The following is a 16,313-nucleotide window of genomic DNA, read 5'->3' as shown; positions in this document are numbered from 1 at the left end:
AAATGGGATTTACATACAGAAAAGCTAAACGAAAGCCATCATTAACACCTAAACAGAAAAAAACAAGGTTACAGTGGGCTAAGGAAAAGCAATCGTGGACTGTGGATGACTGGATGAAAGTCATATTCAGTGATGAAGCTCGAATCTGCATTGGGCAAGGTGGTGATGCTGGAACTTTTGTTTGGTGCCGTTCCAATGACATTTATAAAGATGACTGCCTGAAGAGAACATGTAAATTTCCATAGTCATTGATGATATGGGGCTGCATGTCAGGTAAAGGCACTGGGGAGATGGCTGTCATTACATCATCAATAAATGCACAAGTTTACGTTGATATTTTGGACACTTTTCTTATCCCATCAATTGAAAGGATGTTTGGGGATGATGAAATCATTTTTCAAGATGATAATGCATCTTGCCATAGAGCAAAAATTGTGAAAACATTCCTTGCAAAAAGACACATAGGGTCAATGTCATGGCATAAGGTCAATGTCAACGAGCAGATCTGATGTGATTCAGGTCTTAGTTTTGGGGATGAAAATTTACAGGGTGATTCCAGAATTTATTCCTCAGAATTGAGTGAGTCCATATTTTTTTTTCCTCTGCTTGGTCTAAAAAAGTAACCGTTACTGACTGCCACAATCTTTTTTTCTTGATTTCTTATAGTGTTTCTTAAAGCCAGAAAGTTGTCATTTGAAATGACTTTAGTTTTGTGTCATGTCTGTGATCTGCTTTTTTTTCTACAAAATTAAACAACTGAATGAACATCCTCCGAGGCCGGTGATTCCATAATTATTGCCAGGGGTTGTATAACTGAGTATCATCTGCATAGCAATGAAAGGTAATTCCAAAATGCCGCAATATGTGCCCAAGGGGTGCTATATAAAGGGAGAAAAGCAGGGGGCCTAAGACAGACCTCTGTGGAACCCCAAATGTCATGTCACTAAGGTTAGAGGTAGTGTTACTGTACAAAACACAGTGAGAACGACTGGTCAAGTGTGATGTCAGCCATTCAAGGGCACTCCCAGTAATCCCAAAGTGATTTTCCAGCCTATCAAGTAGAATATGATGATCCACTGTATCAAATGCAGCACTGAGATCTAACAATAACAGAACTGTAGTGGTGTCCGAATCCAAAAATATTTTCTAAAAGCAGACTGCAGTGGCTCAGAGATTATTCTCAGTAAGATAGTCTATGAGCTGCCGTGACACCACTTTTTCCAGAATTTTAGAGAAAAATTATAGATTTGATATCAGCCGATAGTTTGTCAATACACTAGGGTCAAGATTGGGTTTCTTAAGTAATGGTTTAATCACTGCAGATTTGAGACATTTAGGAACAGATACAGAAGTTAAAGAAAGATTAATTATTTCCAGCACAGTCGGCCCAAGAGTGGGCCACAGGTCCTTAAACAGTTTTGTTGGTATAGGCTCAAATAAACAGGTTGTGCTTTTTGTTGACATTACAAGTTTTGTCAGCATGCCTAGTGAGCTACTGTCAAATTCTGTAAATCTAGGTAATACCTCAGTAGTTGCGCCCACATCAGTAGCAGGGTGTAGTGGCTGGATTAAGGCATGCCGGGATATGTTTAACCTGATGTCTTCTATTTTCTTCCCAAAGTAATCCAGGAAATCTTGTGCTGTAAAAGGAGAGTGAACTACAGGTGGTTGTCCTTGCAAAAGTGTTGCCACCGTGTCGAACAAGAACTTTTGAGTTATGCTTGTTTTTGTTGATCAAATCAGAGTAGTAAGTCCGCTTTGTAGCCAATAATGCATATAGTCTAAAATAGCATCACGCCACGCAAGCTGAAATAGTTCTAAGTTTGAACGACGCCATTTCCGTTCCAGACCTCTTGCTTTATGCTTGAGGTCATGCAGATAATCATTGAACCAAGGTGACTGTGATTTGGGGGAGCGCGGTTTTAACACAGGTGGTGCAATCATGTCGAGTGTAGTTTTGAGCACTGAGTTTAAACTATCCACAAGTCTTTCTACTGACTGGGTATTTGTCAAATGTGAAGCTAAGACATCAGGCAGTCTAGCTTCGAGTTCAGTCTTAGTTGAGTTGATACATCACCGTAATGATATATAAGGTTGTTGTTCCACTAAACACAGCAGCGAAAGTGTAAACTTAATAAGTGAGTGATCAGACACTACTGATGTAAGCGGCATGATGTCAATATTCGTGACAGCAATACCACGTGCGAGAACCAGATCCAGGGTATTTCCACTAATGTGCGTTGCATCCTGAAAGCATTGCTGAAATCCTAATGCATCCACAATTTCCATAAATGATTTGCAGAGGGGATCAGAAGGCTTATTTATATGAATGTTAAAGTCACCAATGATCAGAATGTTATCTACACTAGTTGCCAAGTTAGAGATGAATGCACCAAATTCATCTAAGAACTCAGAATATGGGCCAGGAGGAGAAGTTTACGTTGATATTTTGGACACTTTTCTTATCCCATCAATTGAAAGGATGTTTGGGGATGATGAAATCATTTTTCAAGATGATAATGCATCTTGCCATAGAGCGAAAACTGTGAAAACATTCCTTGCAAAAAGACACATAGGGTCAATGTCATGGCCTGCAAATAGTCCGGATCTTAATCCAATTGAAAATCTTTGGTAGAAGTTGAAGAAAATGGTCCATGACAAGGCTCCAACCTGCAAAGCTGATCTGGCAACAGCAATCAGAGAAAGTTGGAGCCAGATTGATGAAGAGTACTGTTTGTCACTCATTAAGTCCATGCCTCAGAGACTGCAAGCTGTTATAAAAGCCAGAGGTGGTGCAACAAAATACTAGTGATGTGTTGGGGCGTTCTTTTGTTTTTCATGATTCCATAATTTTTCCTCAGAATTGAGTGATTCCATATTTTTTTCCCTCTGCTTGGTCTAAAAAAGTAACCGTTTACTGACTGCCACAATTTTTTTTTTTTCCTGATTTCTTATAGTGTTTCTTAAAGCCAGAAAGTTGCCATTTGAAATGACTTTAGTTTTGTGTCATGTCTGTGATCTGCTTTTTTTCTACAAAATTAAACAAATGAATGAATATCCTCCGACGCCGGTGATTCCATAATTTTTGCCAGGGGTTGTATAAGACCCCCTGAATTAAAGGAGAAATGCTGCTTTTAACAACCTGGACCTCATTTCTGGCATAAAATATGGTTGTTTATTCACCAATATACTACCCCAATTCCAATGAAGTTGGGACATTGTGTAAAATGTAAATAAAAACAGGATACAATGATTTGCACATCCTCTTCAGCCTATATTCAATAGAATACACAACAAAGACAAGATCTTTAATGTTCAAACTGAAAAACTCAATAACACTCAATAAGCGTTTGGGATCTGAATTCGTTCCCATTCTTGCTTGATGTACGACTTCAGTTGTTCTACAATATGGGGTCTCAGTTGTCATATTTTGCGCTTCATAATGCGCCACACATTTTCAATGGGCGACAGGTCTGGACTGCAGGCAGGCCAGTCTAGTACCAGCACTCTTTTACTACGAAGCCACGCTGTTGTAACACGTGCAGAATGGCTTGGCATTGTCTTACTGAAATAAGCAGGGATGTCCCTGAAAAAGACATTGCTTGGATGGCAGTATGTGTTGCTCCAAAACCTGGATGTATCTTTCAGCATTGATGGTGCCATCACAGATGTGTAAGTTGCCCATGCATGCGCACTAACACACCCCCATACCATCACAGATGCTGGCTTTTGAACTTTGCACTGGTAACAATCTGGATGGTCGTTTTCCTCTTTTGTCCGGAGGACATGACGTCCATGATTTCCAAAAACAGTTTGAAATGTGTACTCATCAGACCACAGCAAACTGTTCCACTTTGCGTCTGTCCATTTCAAATGAGCTCTGGCCCAGAGAAAGTGCCGGCGTTTCTGTATGTTGTTGATGTATGGGTTTTAACTTGTAGCAACGAACTGTGTTAACTGACAATCGTTTTCTGAAGTGTTCCTGAGCCCACGCAGTAAGATCCTTTACACAATGATGTCGGTTTTTAAAGCAGTGCCGCCTGAGAGATCGAAGGTCACGGGCATTCAGTGTTGGTTTTCGGCCTTGCCGCTTACGTGTAGAAAGTTCTCCAGAGTCTCTGAATCTTCTGATTATATTATGGACTGTAGATGATGGAATCCCTAAATTCCTTGCAATTAAACGTTGAGAAACATTGTTCTTAAACTGTTGGACTATTTTTTTCACACAGTTATTCCCAAAGTGGTGATCCTCACCCCATCTTTGCTTGTGAACGGCTGAGACTTTTGGGGATGCTCCTTTTATACCCACCTGTTTCCAATTAGGTGTTCTTTGATCATTGATCAACTTTCCCAGTCTTTTGTTGCCCCTTCCCAACTTTTTGAAATGTGTTGCAGGTATCCATTTCAAAATAAGCAAATATTTGCACAAAAACAACAAAGGCTATCAGTTTGAACATTAAATAGCTTGTCTTTGTCATGTATTCAATTGAATATAGGTTGAAGAGGATTTTTAAATCATTGTATTCTTTTTTTTTTTTTTTTTTTTTTTTTTTTAACACTTTACACAACATCCCAACTTCATTGGAATTGGGGTTGTAAGTTTGGTGTGATTAGAAGTCCATAGTTCAGACAACGTGTTCAGTTCAAATCTGAGGCAAACATTTTTTTTTTTTCTACTAAGGTGGATTAGAACCTTTTGTGGTACACATCACCAACTACTGGACAGGAGGAACCTAGCAGTCAATGTGACTCATTGGTTTCAAAATGCATCTCTTGTCAACCAGACGTGTGGTGCCGTGACATGTCAATCATCTGTGTCCAGTAAGATTTCAGGGGAGTCCAGTGAAACCCTGGCCTCTGCTCTAGCTCCACCCATGCCAGGAAGTGTTAAACATTTGACATTTCCTGTTTCACTGTGACTGAAAATTTGGCACTTCATGTTTGAGTGTGAGCTTGCCAATGAGTTCCCGCGAGATTCCATGGGATCTCGTCTGTCAATTCAGGAAGTGTTTGACATTTGACATTTTCTGTTTCACTGTGGATTAAGAATTTGGTACTTCCTGTTTGGACCACAGTGTACCATGAGCGAGCTTCGCGTTGCTTCGTTCCTATTATATTTGTTTGGAAGTTCATTTCTATCTTACGTCAACAAGAATAACAATCATCATGGTGTGTTTTTGGTCAGTCGGCTCGGGCTTACTTGCCGAGTTCCCAGTGAACATTTTTACGTTGAAAAGACATATTAAAAAAAAAAAATTACACCCATTGTTAAGACATTCAAAAGTGAAAGATTTTTCACTATGTTTGTAGATGTTGAATAAACTATTTTAGACTAATTTAGACTGTTTTTAACCAGAATTTTCAATAGTGTTATTTTCCATCTATACAATGAGTAAAATAAAATCTGTATACATCCTGAAGGAAATTATTTTGCCATAGTACAGAAACAGTAAACGGTGAAGGTTTAGTTAGTTTTTTGTTGTTGTTGTAGTTTTGTTTGTTTTTTACAAGTACGAAATTTAAGCCAAATGACTGGAAGACATTTGCACAAGATGTTTGACAATATTGCCCATAACTCTGAATAACTCTGTTCATTATGTATTGATCCTGGAGAAGGGGGAGGAATTTTAGAGTCTAATTACCACAGGTAGGAAAGACCTCCTGTGGTGTTCTGTGATGCATCTCTGTGGTCTCAGTCTGTGGCTGAAGGGGCTCTGACAGGATGTCAGTGTGGCATGCAGGGGATGGGAGGTGTTATCCAAGATGCTGAGCAGTTTCCTCAGCATCCTCCTATCTTACTACTCCACCACAGACTCCAGCTCAACCCCCAGGACAGAGCCAGCTCTTCTGATGAGCTTGTTGAGTCTGTTCATGTTGGCTGCCTTCAGCCTGCTGCCTCAGCACTCAACCATGTAGAAGATGATGCTGGACACCACTGAGTGATAAAACATCTGCAACATATTTCTGCAGACATTGAAAATCTGAGCCTCCTAAGGAAGTGCAATCAGCTCTGTCCCGTCTTATACACAGCATCTGTGTTACAGTCCAGTTTGTTGTCGATGTAGACACCCAGGCACTTGTATTAGTCCACAATGTCCACCTCTGTTCCAATGATGATAACTGGGTTTGGACGGGTCTTCTGCCTTCTGAAGTCCACCACAAGCTCCTTTGTCTTAGATACGCTGAGCTGCAGGTGGTTGAGTCCGCACCACTCAACAAACCTGAACACCACACTTCAGTACTCAGAACTCCTGATCACTGCCTATGCAGCCCACAATGGCAGAGTCTTCCGAAAACTTCTGCAGGTAGCAGGACTATGTCCAGAACCTGAAGTCTGAGGTGTAGAGTGTAAACAGGAAGGGAGACAGGACCGTACCCTGTGGTGTCCCTGTGCTCTTGATGGTGTCAAATGTATTGTCCTGAAGCCTCACATACTGTGGGCGGTGAGGTAGTTAGTTAGTAATCCAGGCCACCAGTTGAGACTCCACCTTCACGACACATAGCTTATTGCTGAGCAAGTCAGGCCAGATTTGGTTGAACGCACTGGAGGAGTCAAAAAACATAATTCTCACAGCACTACCTGCTTCCTCCAGGAGATAATAAGCTCTGTGCAGTATGAAGATGATGGCATCCTCCACTCCCCTGTTGGGCTGGTATGCAAAGGGTCCAGTGATGATTCGACGACTGTGCGGAGATGCCTCAGTGTGATTATTAGGGCCACAGGTTTTTAGTCATTAAGTGTGTTGGGGTGGTTCTTCTTGGACACAGGGACAGGGCATGAGGTTTCCCCACCGCTCATGCTCAGGCTCAAGTTGAAGATGTGCTGGAAAATCCCACACAGCTGTGTAGCTGAAATTCTCAAAATCATGGCAAATCATAATTTTGGAGCATAACTGGCAAGGCTACTTTGTGTTACTAGTTTTAACCAAAAACAAATGTTATGGTCATTAATTAAGACTTAAAAAGGGAACATTTTAACATTGAATAAATGCTTTAAAAACATTTATGGTAAAAATACATTGAAAACAGGTTTGAAAGTGAAAGTTTATTCACCATCTGTTGTATAGACATTGAATAAACAGCCAAAAGCTCTTTGAGCATGTGTATTAGATAGTAAAAAGTACTGTAGAAATGCAGTCCATTAAAATTGTGTTTTTGTGAATGTTCAGCAACATTACAAAGGCAATTGAAAATGTTTTAAAAATAGTCTTAAAGTCACATTTCAAATGCCAGCAGGCAGCCTTTTCCACAAGATACAGCAAGAAAAGAGTCTGAAGCCTGCTGACTTTTTTTTTAACCCTTGAGACACAGAGTAAGTCTGCATCCATGGACCATAGGGCACAAGGAGGCACATAAGGCTGAACAAGTTCAGCAAGATAATTGAGTTCATGACCGTTTAGAGCCTTACATGCCAGCAACAAAACCTTGAAATCTGTTCTTCGAGTCACATGGAGCCAGTGAAGGGAAGCCAGAATGGCTGTGATCAAACCTCCTGGTTTTCATCAAGTATTCTGCACAATCTGTAGTTATCTAATACTCTTATGTAGCAATGCAGAAAATAAAACATTACAATAGTCAATTCTGGAAGCAAAACTAATTAAAATATAAAACAAACCCTCCTGTTGTACATTTCTACTTTATCAGTTCCATCAGTGCAATAACGTACTGTTGTCAGATCAAACTCACCACTCTACTACTTTATTTTAGTGAGTTTTGACCTAACATTTATTCTTAATTTGTTTATTTACAGGGAAGCAGCTGTTGTTGGTGATTAAAGAAGAAACTCTCCCTGAACACCAGGATCTGAGTGTTGACCAGGAGGACATTAAAGAAGAACAGAAATTGTGGATAAGTCAGCAGGGAGAGCAGCTTCAGCAGCTGGAGGAGGCAAATCTCACCACATTTGATTTCATTGTCGTCCCTGTGAAGAGTGAAAATGATGATGAAAAACCAGAGTCATCACAGCTTCATCACAGCCGAAGTGATGAGAGCACAGAGGCTGAGCCTGTAGCCATCAGCTCATCTGTACACAGAACACTGACAGCAGAAGCTGTTGGAGAGGATGATGGAGGACCACAGCCAGCCAGCAACTCAGGTCCAAACAGTCATTTACAACCAGATACCAGTGGCAGGAGTTCAGACAGTTCTGGAACAGAGACTGATGACAGTTATGACTGGAAACAGACCAGAGAGCTTCAGTCACATTTTAACTGTCGAAATATTGTTAGTTCTAGCAATTGCAATACTGATGAGAAGCAATTTAAAGGCTCTAAATATGTAAAAGCATGTGGTCACATGAACAATTCAGAGCAACAAAAGGGGAGGCGAACAAGCAGAAAACCATTTAGCTGTTCTGATGAGAGTAAAAGACAAAAGCAGAAGGGCACGCTGATCAATCATATTAGAATTCAGCCAGGACAAAAAACATTTGTCTGTTCTGAATGTGGCCAAAGATTTGGACGAAAGGGCGTGCTGAAACAACACATGATAATTCATACGGGACAAAAACCATTTGTCTGTTCTGAGTGTGGTCAAAGATTTGGACGAAAAGGCGTGCTGAACCAACACAAGATCATTCATACAGGACAAAAACCATATGTCTGTTCTGAGTGTGGTCAAAGATTTGGAGTAAAGAACACTCTGAGCAGACACATGATAATTCATACAGGACAAAAACCATTTGTGTGTTCTGAGTGTGGTCAAAGATTTGGACGAAAGAGCTTCCTGAACACACACATGATGATTCATACAGGACAAAAACCATTTGTCTGTTCTGAGTGTGGTCAAAGATTTGGACTAAAGAGCCGCCTGAACAGACACATGATAATTCATACTGGACAAAAACCATTCGTCTGTTCTGAGTGTGGTAAAAGATTTGGACTAAAGAGCCACCTGAAGGAACACATGATAATTCATACAGGACAAAAAGCATTTGTCTGTTCTGAGTGTGGTCAAAGATTTGGAGTCAAGAACACTCTGAACAGACACATGATAATTCATACAGGGCAAAAAGCATTTGTCTGTTCTGAGTGTGGTAAAAGATTTGGACTAAAGAGCTCCCTGGACACACACATGATAATTCATACAGGACAAAAAGCATTTGTTTGTTCTGAGTGTGGTAAAACATTTGGACTAAAGAGCAACCTGAACACACACATGATAATTCATACAGGTCAAAAAGCATTTGTCTGTTCTGAGTGTGGTAAAAGATTTAGACTAAAGAGCTACCTGAACGCACACATGATAATTCATACAGGGCAAAAAGCATTTGTCTGTTCTGAGTGTGGTCAAAGATTTGGACATAAAGGCAACCTGAACGCACACATGATAATTCATACAAGACATCAAAGATAAAAGAAAAACCAAAAGGCAAAAAGCATTTGTCTGTTCTGAGTATGGTCAAAGGTTTGGACAAAAGACCACTCTTAACAAACACATGATAATTCATACAGAGCAAGAATGCAAAACAGAAAAACAAGCAGTTTGCAAAAAATCCCAGGCTAGTCTACAGGAATATGGCAAAGGACACAACAGAAGTACAACAGCCACCCAAAAGAGAAGTTAAAAAGTTCTGGAGACCACTCTTTGAAGAACCAAAACAACACCAGGAAACAGAGTAGATAGAAGTAATAAAATAGAAAAACAAAGACAAACAGCAAATGCCAGAAGTTTCACTGAAGAGGACATCAGAAAGAAAATGAATGAATACAGTAAGTTCAAGGCACTGATAAAATCCCAAATTTTTGGTTGAAAAGGCTGACGGCATTACACCACCACTATGCCGTGGCTTTCACAAAAATACTGAATGGAGAAGAGGAAATGCCAGATTGGCTAAAGACTGGGAATACAAGCCTACTACCAAGGAAACACAGCTACCCAACAAGTACAGGCCCATCTGCTGCCAACAACGGTTAAATGGCTGACAGGAATCATAGCTGATGCCATTTATGAACATCTTGACACTGGTGGCTACCTGGAAAATGGACAGAGAGGTTGCTTCAAAAAAAGATTAGGAACGAAAGACCAATTAAAGATAAAATAAAGCTAATCTGGAGGACTACAAAAAAAGGAGAAACTTTAGCATGAATGAATTTATTTGGCACACAAATCAACAAGAACAAAAATTCATAACAAACAACTCAACAATGTACACGTGTGACCGAAAGAGTGAGGACTCGTACTTATACACACACGACGACAAATATCAAAAAAGCGTGCAAAATTAATCAGTGAACTCAAATTTGCAAAACACAACCAGACAACCAATGGTGCACAACAAACAAGCCCGAAAGCAATCAGAAAAATCGATAAATCTAAGTCTTCAAACTATAACAAGCAATTTTACTATTCTTGTAAGGCATTTTAAAGTCGACTAAGGTACCAAGTACTTTAATATTGTCAGGACAGTTATTCCAGATGTTAACACCTTTAACAGAAACACGACTCTTTGCAGTAGTTCAGATCCTTAATTTCTCAAAAAATAATATTCCTCTCAAATGATAACTGCAGTCCTTTAGTTTAAACAGATCCTGGACATGTTGTGGCAACAGTTTACTTTAGCTTTATACATAATTTGTATTGTAATGTAATCAACAAAGTCCCAGAATTTTAAAATATTTAAACAGGCAAATAATGGATTAGTTGGCTCACAATGTGATTTGTTACAGATAATTCTTATAGTTTTCTTTTACAACAAAAATATTGGATTAGTATTAGTTTTATATGTATTTCCCCAAACCTAAATTCAATAGGCCATATATGGAATGAGCAGTGAATGATATAAAATAGTTACTGAGTGTTGGGAGATGAAATCCTGTGCTTTATGCAAAATGGCAATGGCTTTTGACATTTTACATTTAACAAAAGTAATATGTGAGTTTCAGTTCAGTTTATCATCAATAACACCAAGAAATTTAGTATCGTTACAATTTCAATATCATTTACATAGGTCCCTCGTTTATCGCGGGAGTTACGTTCTAAAAATAACCCGCAACAGGCGAAATCCGTGAAGTAGTCAGCGTTATTTTTTACAATTATTATAGACATTTTAAGGCTGTAAAACCTTTCACTATACACTTTTCTCAAACAGGCATTAACATTTTCTCACTTTTCTCTCGTGTGTAAACACTCTCAAAGTTCAAACCTTAGTAGAAAAATAAGACCAACCTGTTTTCAGGCCCAAACATTTGTTTGAGAAATAAAAATAGAACACTTTCCTATAAATAATTATGATAGCTTTTAGAACTAACGAATTTAATTTTAACAATCAACCTACGAGGTTGGACACATAAGAAATTATTAATAGTGACTGACCAGTATTTCACAGTTCCTCTGACCGCGCCTCTGCATCCTGGCACTGCTCCGCTGTAGCATGGTTTTCCACTGAGTGACACCTTGGTGCAGGTGTCTTTTTCCAAGTGAAGAACACAGTTATGGGTAGTTGTTGGCGCTCTTTTTTCTTCTGGGTGAGAAGATTCTTATAAACAGACACGCAGAACACAATGCGCGTGCTCTCCCTTCGTGGTGCCGCAACTGGCTTGCTTGATGACGATGCAGAACACAATGCGCTGTAAAAAAAAAAAAAAAAAACATGCAAAATTGGACTAAAACAATCCGCAAAACTGTGAGGCTGTGAAAGGTGAACCACGTTATAGCAAGGGACCACTGTAATGATAAATTTCTGCAGGAATTCCTGGACTTGTTTCCAAATATGATACACTTTGTTTTACCAAAGTGGAGCAATAATTTGTTTGAATCAAACCATTGTTTAACTTTCTGTAGTTCTTTCTCCGTCATGTCCAAGGTCTGTCCCAAATGATCCCTGCTACAAAACACTGTCGTATCATCAGCAAATAAAATAGAACTGATGGACTTGTAAACTGAACATGTCATTAATATATAAAAGAAACAACAGCAGCTCCAGAACTGAACCCTGGGGCACTCCACAAGTCGTCATCATCATAAATTTAGTTTGTCACACCAATATGTACACACTGATACCTATTGTTTAAACAGCTAGCAATCCAATCATGTGCCAATCTCCTGATACCATACCTTTGTAATTTATCCAATAGCAAAGTATATAGTATCAAATGCTTTCTGTAAATAAACTAACAAAAAACAAAATAACATGGGCAGCTGCACCTCTCTGTTGTGCACAGTAACGCGTCATTGCATGCGTCAGGCTCAGAGCTGCACGGATCTCACCCATGTAATATACAGGGCTGTAAAAACTCAGCGGATCCGTGAAATTGTGCAGATTTCATCATCGGGAGGAGGGGGGTGTTAGTGTTTTACTCTGCAATCATGATTGTCACTGAGTTTTTAAAATGTCTGTCAAAGTGATCTTTTTTTGTTTGTTTTGTGTTTTTTTTACAACATCGTGCAAGTTTTATAAGTCTGCGGTGGTCCACGGACACTGATCTGTATGTTACAGATACAAATCAGTGTCCTCGGATCCGCTGTGTTTCGAGGGGAAAAATCCCTCTCTCAAAGCCTGGCTGTTGACAGTTGTCGTAAAGCAGGACTGGTTGGTTGCTGCGGCAATGTTGTGTGTCTCCTGCGTGAAGCTAAATGTAGCATGTGGACATCGCAAACCTTTAGAGCTCTAAAGTTTTTAAAAGATATGTGCAGCATATCTGTCACGGACCGATGTCGGACAGAGAGAAGATGGCAAGAAAGACGGTTTGGAAAAAGTCTGATGAGGACAAGAATCTGTGGAATTGTCGCTGGCTTCATCAACACACCTGAAAGATAAAAGAAACGGGAAAAGTGAACTGTGCCATCAGGAAACACAGTAAGATTTTTTTTTCTCTCTCTCTGGAAAATAAACATTTTGCTGTTCAAACAGCATTTTAGAAAACATTGTGACTTTTTTCATTAATCTAGACTTTCACTGGAAAAAAGACTGGCTTTGAATGGATTTACATGAATTTACACAAGAATGTGAGTTTTTATTAATGTAGACTTTTTTCATGGGAAAAAGACACTGTGGCTTTTGACTGGATTTACAGGAATTTACACAAGAATATGTGGCTTTTTTTGTTATAAGGTATGTTACTGATATTTTACCATGATTTTTTTTTTTTTTTTTAGTTTAATTGTTCTGAGTTAATGCATTATTTGGTTTACAATTAAAAGGAAAATCATTCCAGGTCTTACTTCCACATCATATTCTGTTATTTCAACATGATCATTGACAGTTCAAATGAAAGGTTGAATACAGGGTCATTTAAATATGCACTAATTTTAAGATTTGTTTGTTCCGGTAGATGCTGAAAATGTATCATTAGATAAAAGATTAATTTGGTTTCTGGGATCCCACAGGTCCAAGACCTGGGGGCCTATGCCCCCCCCAGACCTGCAAATTTTCCTCGGATTTTACAATTTTCATTTCACAACCCTGAATATATGATCACCTTCTAACTCTAGGAGATATGACATGGAACTTTTGTGCCAGGCCGTGACAGCATTAACAAAACATGAAATTCACCTCCAACAGTGGTCCAGGAGTGTTTCGGACCGCAGCCTGTGGTTAAAATCCTCTCACCCACCCGAAATTAAAAATAAATCCCATGTGATAATCCAACCATTGTGGTGTCCAGAGTTGTCTTGTGCTGCTGAGGTGACCAAAAGAGAAAAGAAATGAAAGTTCCCTGGAAAGACTCCATCTGATGCATGGGACTGCATGGCACACTGCCAGCAAACTTTCATCAAAGCTGTCCAGTGGCACGTGTGCGTGCTTAGTGGCTCATGCAGCATTATGCATATATGCACACACATGCGCGCTGTCCACTCGTGTGCATGTGCGGAACACAGCGCTCCCTCCCATTCCAGACCTGTGTTTGCCATGCATACATTTGGACATCAGGCTGTCTTCAGCACCTTTAATGGCCATCTGACAGCAGTCTGTGTCATCGACCTGTTGTCTACATGCGCTTTGATGCCATCGTGCAGGTGTGGACGAGGTAATCCAGATGTGTTCTGACACTGCTGACCATGCCTCTTTTCCTCCTGACTGCATCAGATTATGGCAGCATTTGCCGTGTCGATCATGGTTCCTCCACATTCTTGCGATGTGTGACGGGGGCTTTAACGGACATGTTGCGTGTTGTTTTTTTTTTTTACGTCCCAGTTAGCAACACAACATTAAAGTAGTCATGATTGTAATTCTCTCTGCACACATGCACTCATAATTAGTGGCTTCTGATGTTTTTTATTACTCTCCCGAAGCAAGGTAATGGGTGCATTTCCGGAAAACCTCTCATTCTGCAATTCTCGGCATTTCTCTGTGTGTGATGTAGTAGTTAGTAGCAAAACAGAACCATCCCAGACAGAGGCAGACACAACAAAATGAATACAGTTATGTCCGATAACAAAGCTTTGGAGCTTTTCTTTGAAAGCAGTGGCTCGGATTTATAGAGGAGACCACACACTTCACCCCAAACTCTTAACTTTTCAGTCTGTCGGATTTTGGAACTTAGTGTTGTGACGCTGCTGTTTGTGTCACAGCTGCTGGTTTACTGCTGCTCTGATCATAGACATGCCTGGACACACAGATGTACAGTAGTGTTCAGAATAATAGTAGTGCTATGTGAATAAAAACAATCCAGGTTTTGAGTATATTTCTTGCTGTTACATGGGAAACAAGGTACCAGTAGATTCAGTACATTCTCAAAAATCCAACAAGACCAAGCATTCATGATATGCACACTTAAGGCTATGAAATTGGGCTATTAGTAAAAAAAAAAGTAGAAAAGGGGGTGAATCTACTGAATCTACTGGTACCTTGTTTCCCATGTAACAATAAGAAATATACTCAAAACCTGGATTAATCTTTTTAGTCACATAGCACTACTATTATTCTGAACACTACTGTATGTCTCGTATTGGAAAAACTCAGAAGATGCTATTTTCAGGAGATAATGGACAATCTAATTTGCCACAATCCTGACAGAATTTGAGTTGAAAGCAGAGCTGCACCGGACATTATGCACACGCGGGCGCGCGTGATCTGAACCTGAGAGCAAGTGGACCTGGACATTATTCTCTGGCCGAGTGGAACTTGAAAATGATCTCTGGCTGTGGATCTGAGTGAGGACGAGTGGACCGTTCCATGGCTGGCGATCATGCATGCATGCGATCATGCATGCATGCATGTATCATGCGTGTGCGTGAGGGCTTCTTTTTGTTGTGGACTAATTTGGAAATCTTTACACTGGGTGCGCGAAGCAGCTGTTTTAACCCCTAATTTAGATGGACTTCTGGCTGAATTTGAACAATATATTATCAGTATTAAGCTTGTAAACTCTCTCAAATGTCATAAAACTGTCAATCTCTATAAGGAACTTTTTAAAAGAGAATTCATGTTGATTAATCCCTTAAAAACCAACTGAAATGCGGGTTAAAACAGCTGTTACGCTGTTTTTAACCTGCATGCCAGTTGTTTATTGCCACTTAATGGATGTGGAATGCCTCTGTGATGACACAGATGTATGTATTTATTAGATTTTTCATGGTTATATACAACACTTATTAGCGTTTTTAACAGGCTACGTTTATGACTAATTGCCGTAGGTGCACAAAACCTTCTCACAGCTGCTGCTTTTACCGTGACTGCATCAAAATGAACAGTTTTCACTTAAAAACGAGTCATCATAATACAACATCACACTTGTGTCAACTTTGGAATTAATCTGTGCCTCAGTTTTTAACGTTAGCAGATACATTCCATTGAAGTGCATGCTAGGACGCTTCTAGTTGCTACATCGCCTGTCATAAACACCCGAGTACTCACAAGTACTTTGTTTTCAGAAGTCTCCATAGCTGTTTGCTGCGAATGCCGTATACTTTGAAACTGGTCACGGAAGTGCACAAAGTATCGGATCATCGGTGTTGTGTGTTGGGGGGTGTGGCTGGATATTTTGGTGTTCTTTTCTTTTCTTTGCTCTTCAGGTGGCATGGAAACTGATTTGTCTGTGGAGAAGGTGCTGGCTGAAGAGTCCTCACCCTCATCAACATCATGTGTAGCACCTGTGACTGGTGCTCACATGCAACCTTAAAGACTTTGAGCTGAAGCAGATAATTGGATGGTGTTCTGCATTTAAGTCATGTGTGATTCAAGCAGAACTGCCGGGAACTCGACCTTGTGATGTCCGTTTGTGAGACGCTGAGGACCGCGCCTGGGTTTGACACATCGAGCCCGTGAAGCAAGGAAGGGTGAGGACACATGCTGTCAGCACACATTAAAGGTGATTAAGTGTTTGACTAATTGTTGATAGTAACTTGGTGTTTTGTTACGCAGTATACTGGAA

General features: G+C 39.9%; 1 protein-coding gene across 1 annotated transcript; it reads left to right on the top strand.

The window, feature by feature from the left end:
- The first annotated feature begins 8,053 nt into the window (after nucleotides 1-8,053).
- Nucleotides 8,054-9,360, top strand: LOC117531199 (gastrula zinc finger protein XlCGF8.2DB-like). Its single transcript, XM_034194245.1, has one exon. It carries the CDS (start codon nucleotides 8,296-8,298, stop codon nucleotides 9,352-9,354), a length of 1,059 nt encoding a protein of 352 aa, XP_034050136.1. The 5' UTR covers nucleotides 8,054-8,295; the 3' UTR covers nucleotides 9,355-9,360.
- Nucleotides 9,361-16,313: the final 6,953 nt, after the last annotated feature.

This window comes from Thalassophryne amazonica, chromosome 18 (genome assembly GCF_902500255.1).
Source record: "Thalassophryne amazonica chromosome 18, fThaAma1.1, whole genome shotgun sequence".
In the NCBI taxonomy this organism is placed as follows: domain Eukaryota; kingdom Metazoa; phylum Chordata; class Actinopteri; order Batrachoidiformes; family Batrachoididae; genus Thalassophryne; species Thalassophryne amazonica.
The sequence above is the reverse complement of the archived record's forward strand: the minus strand, read 5'-3'. Positions and strand labels throughout refer to the sequence as shown.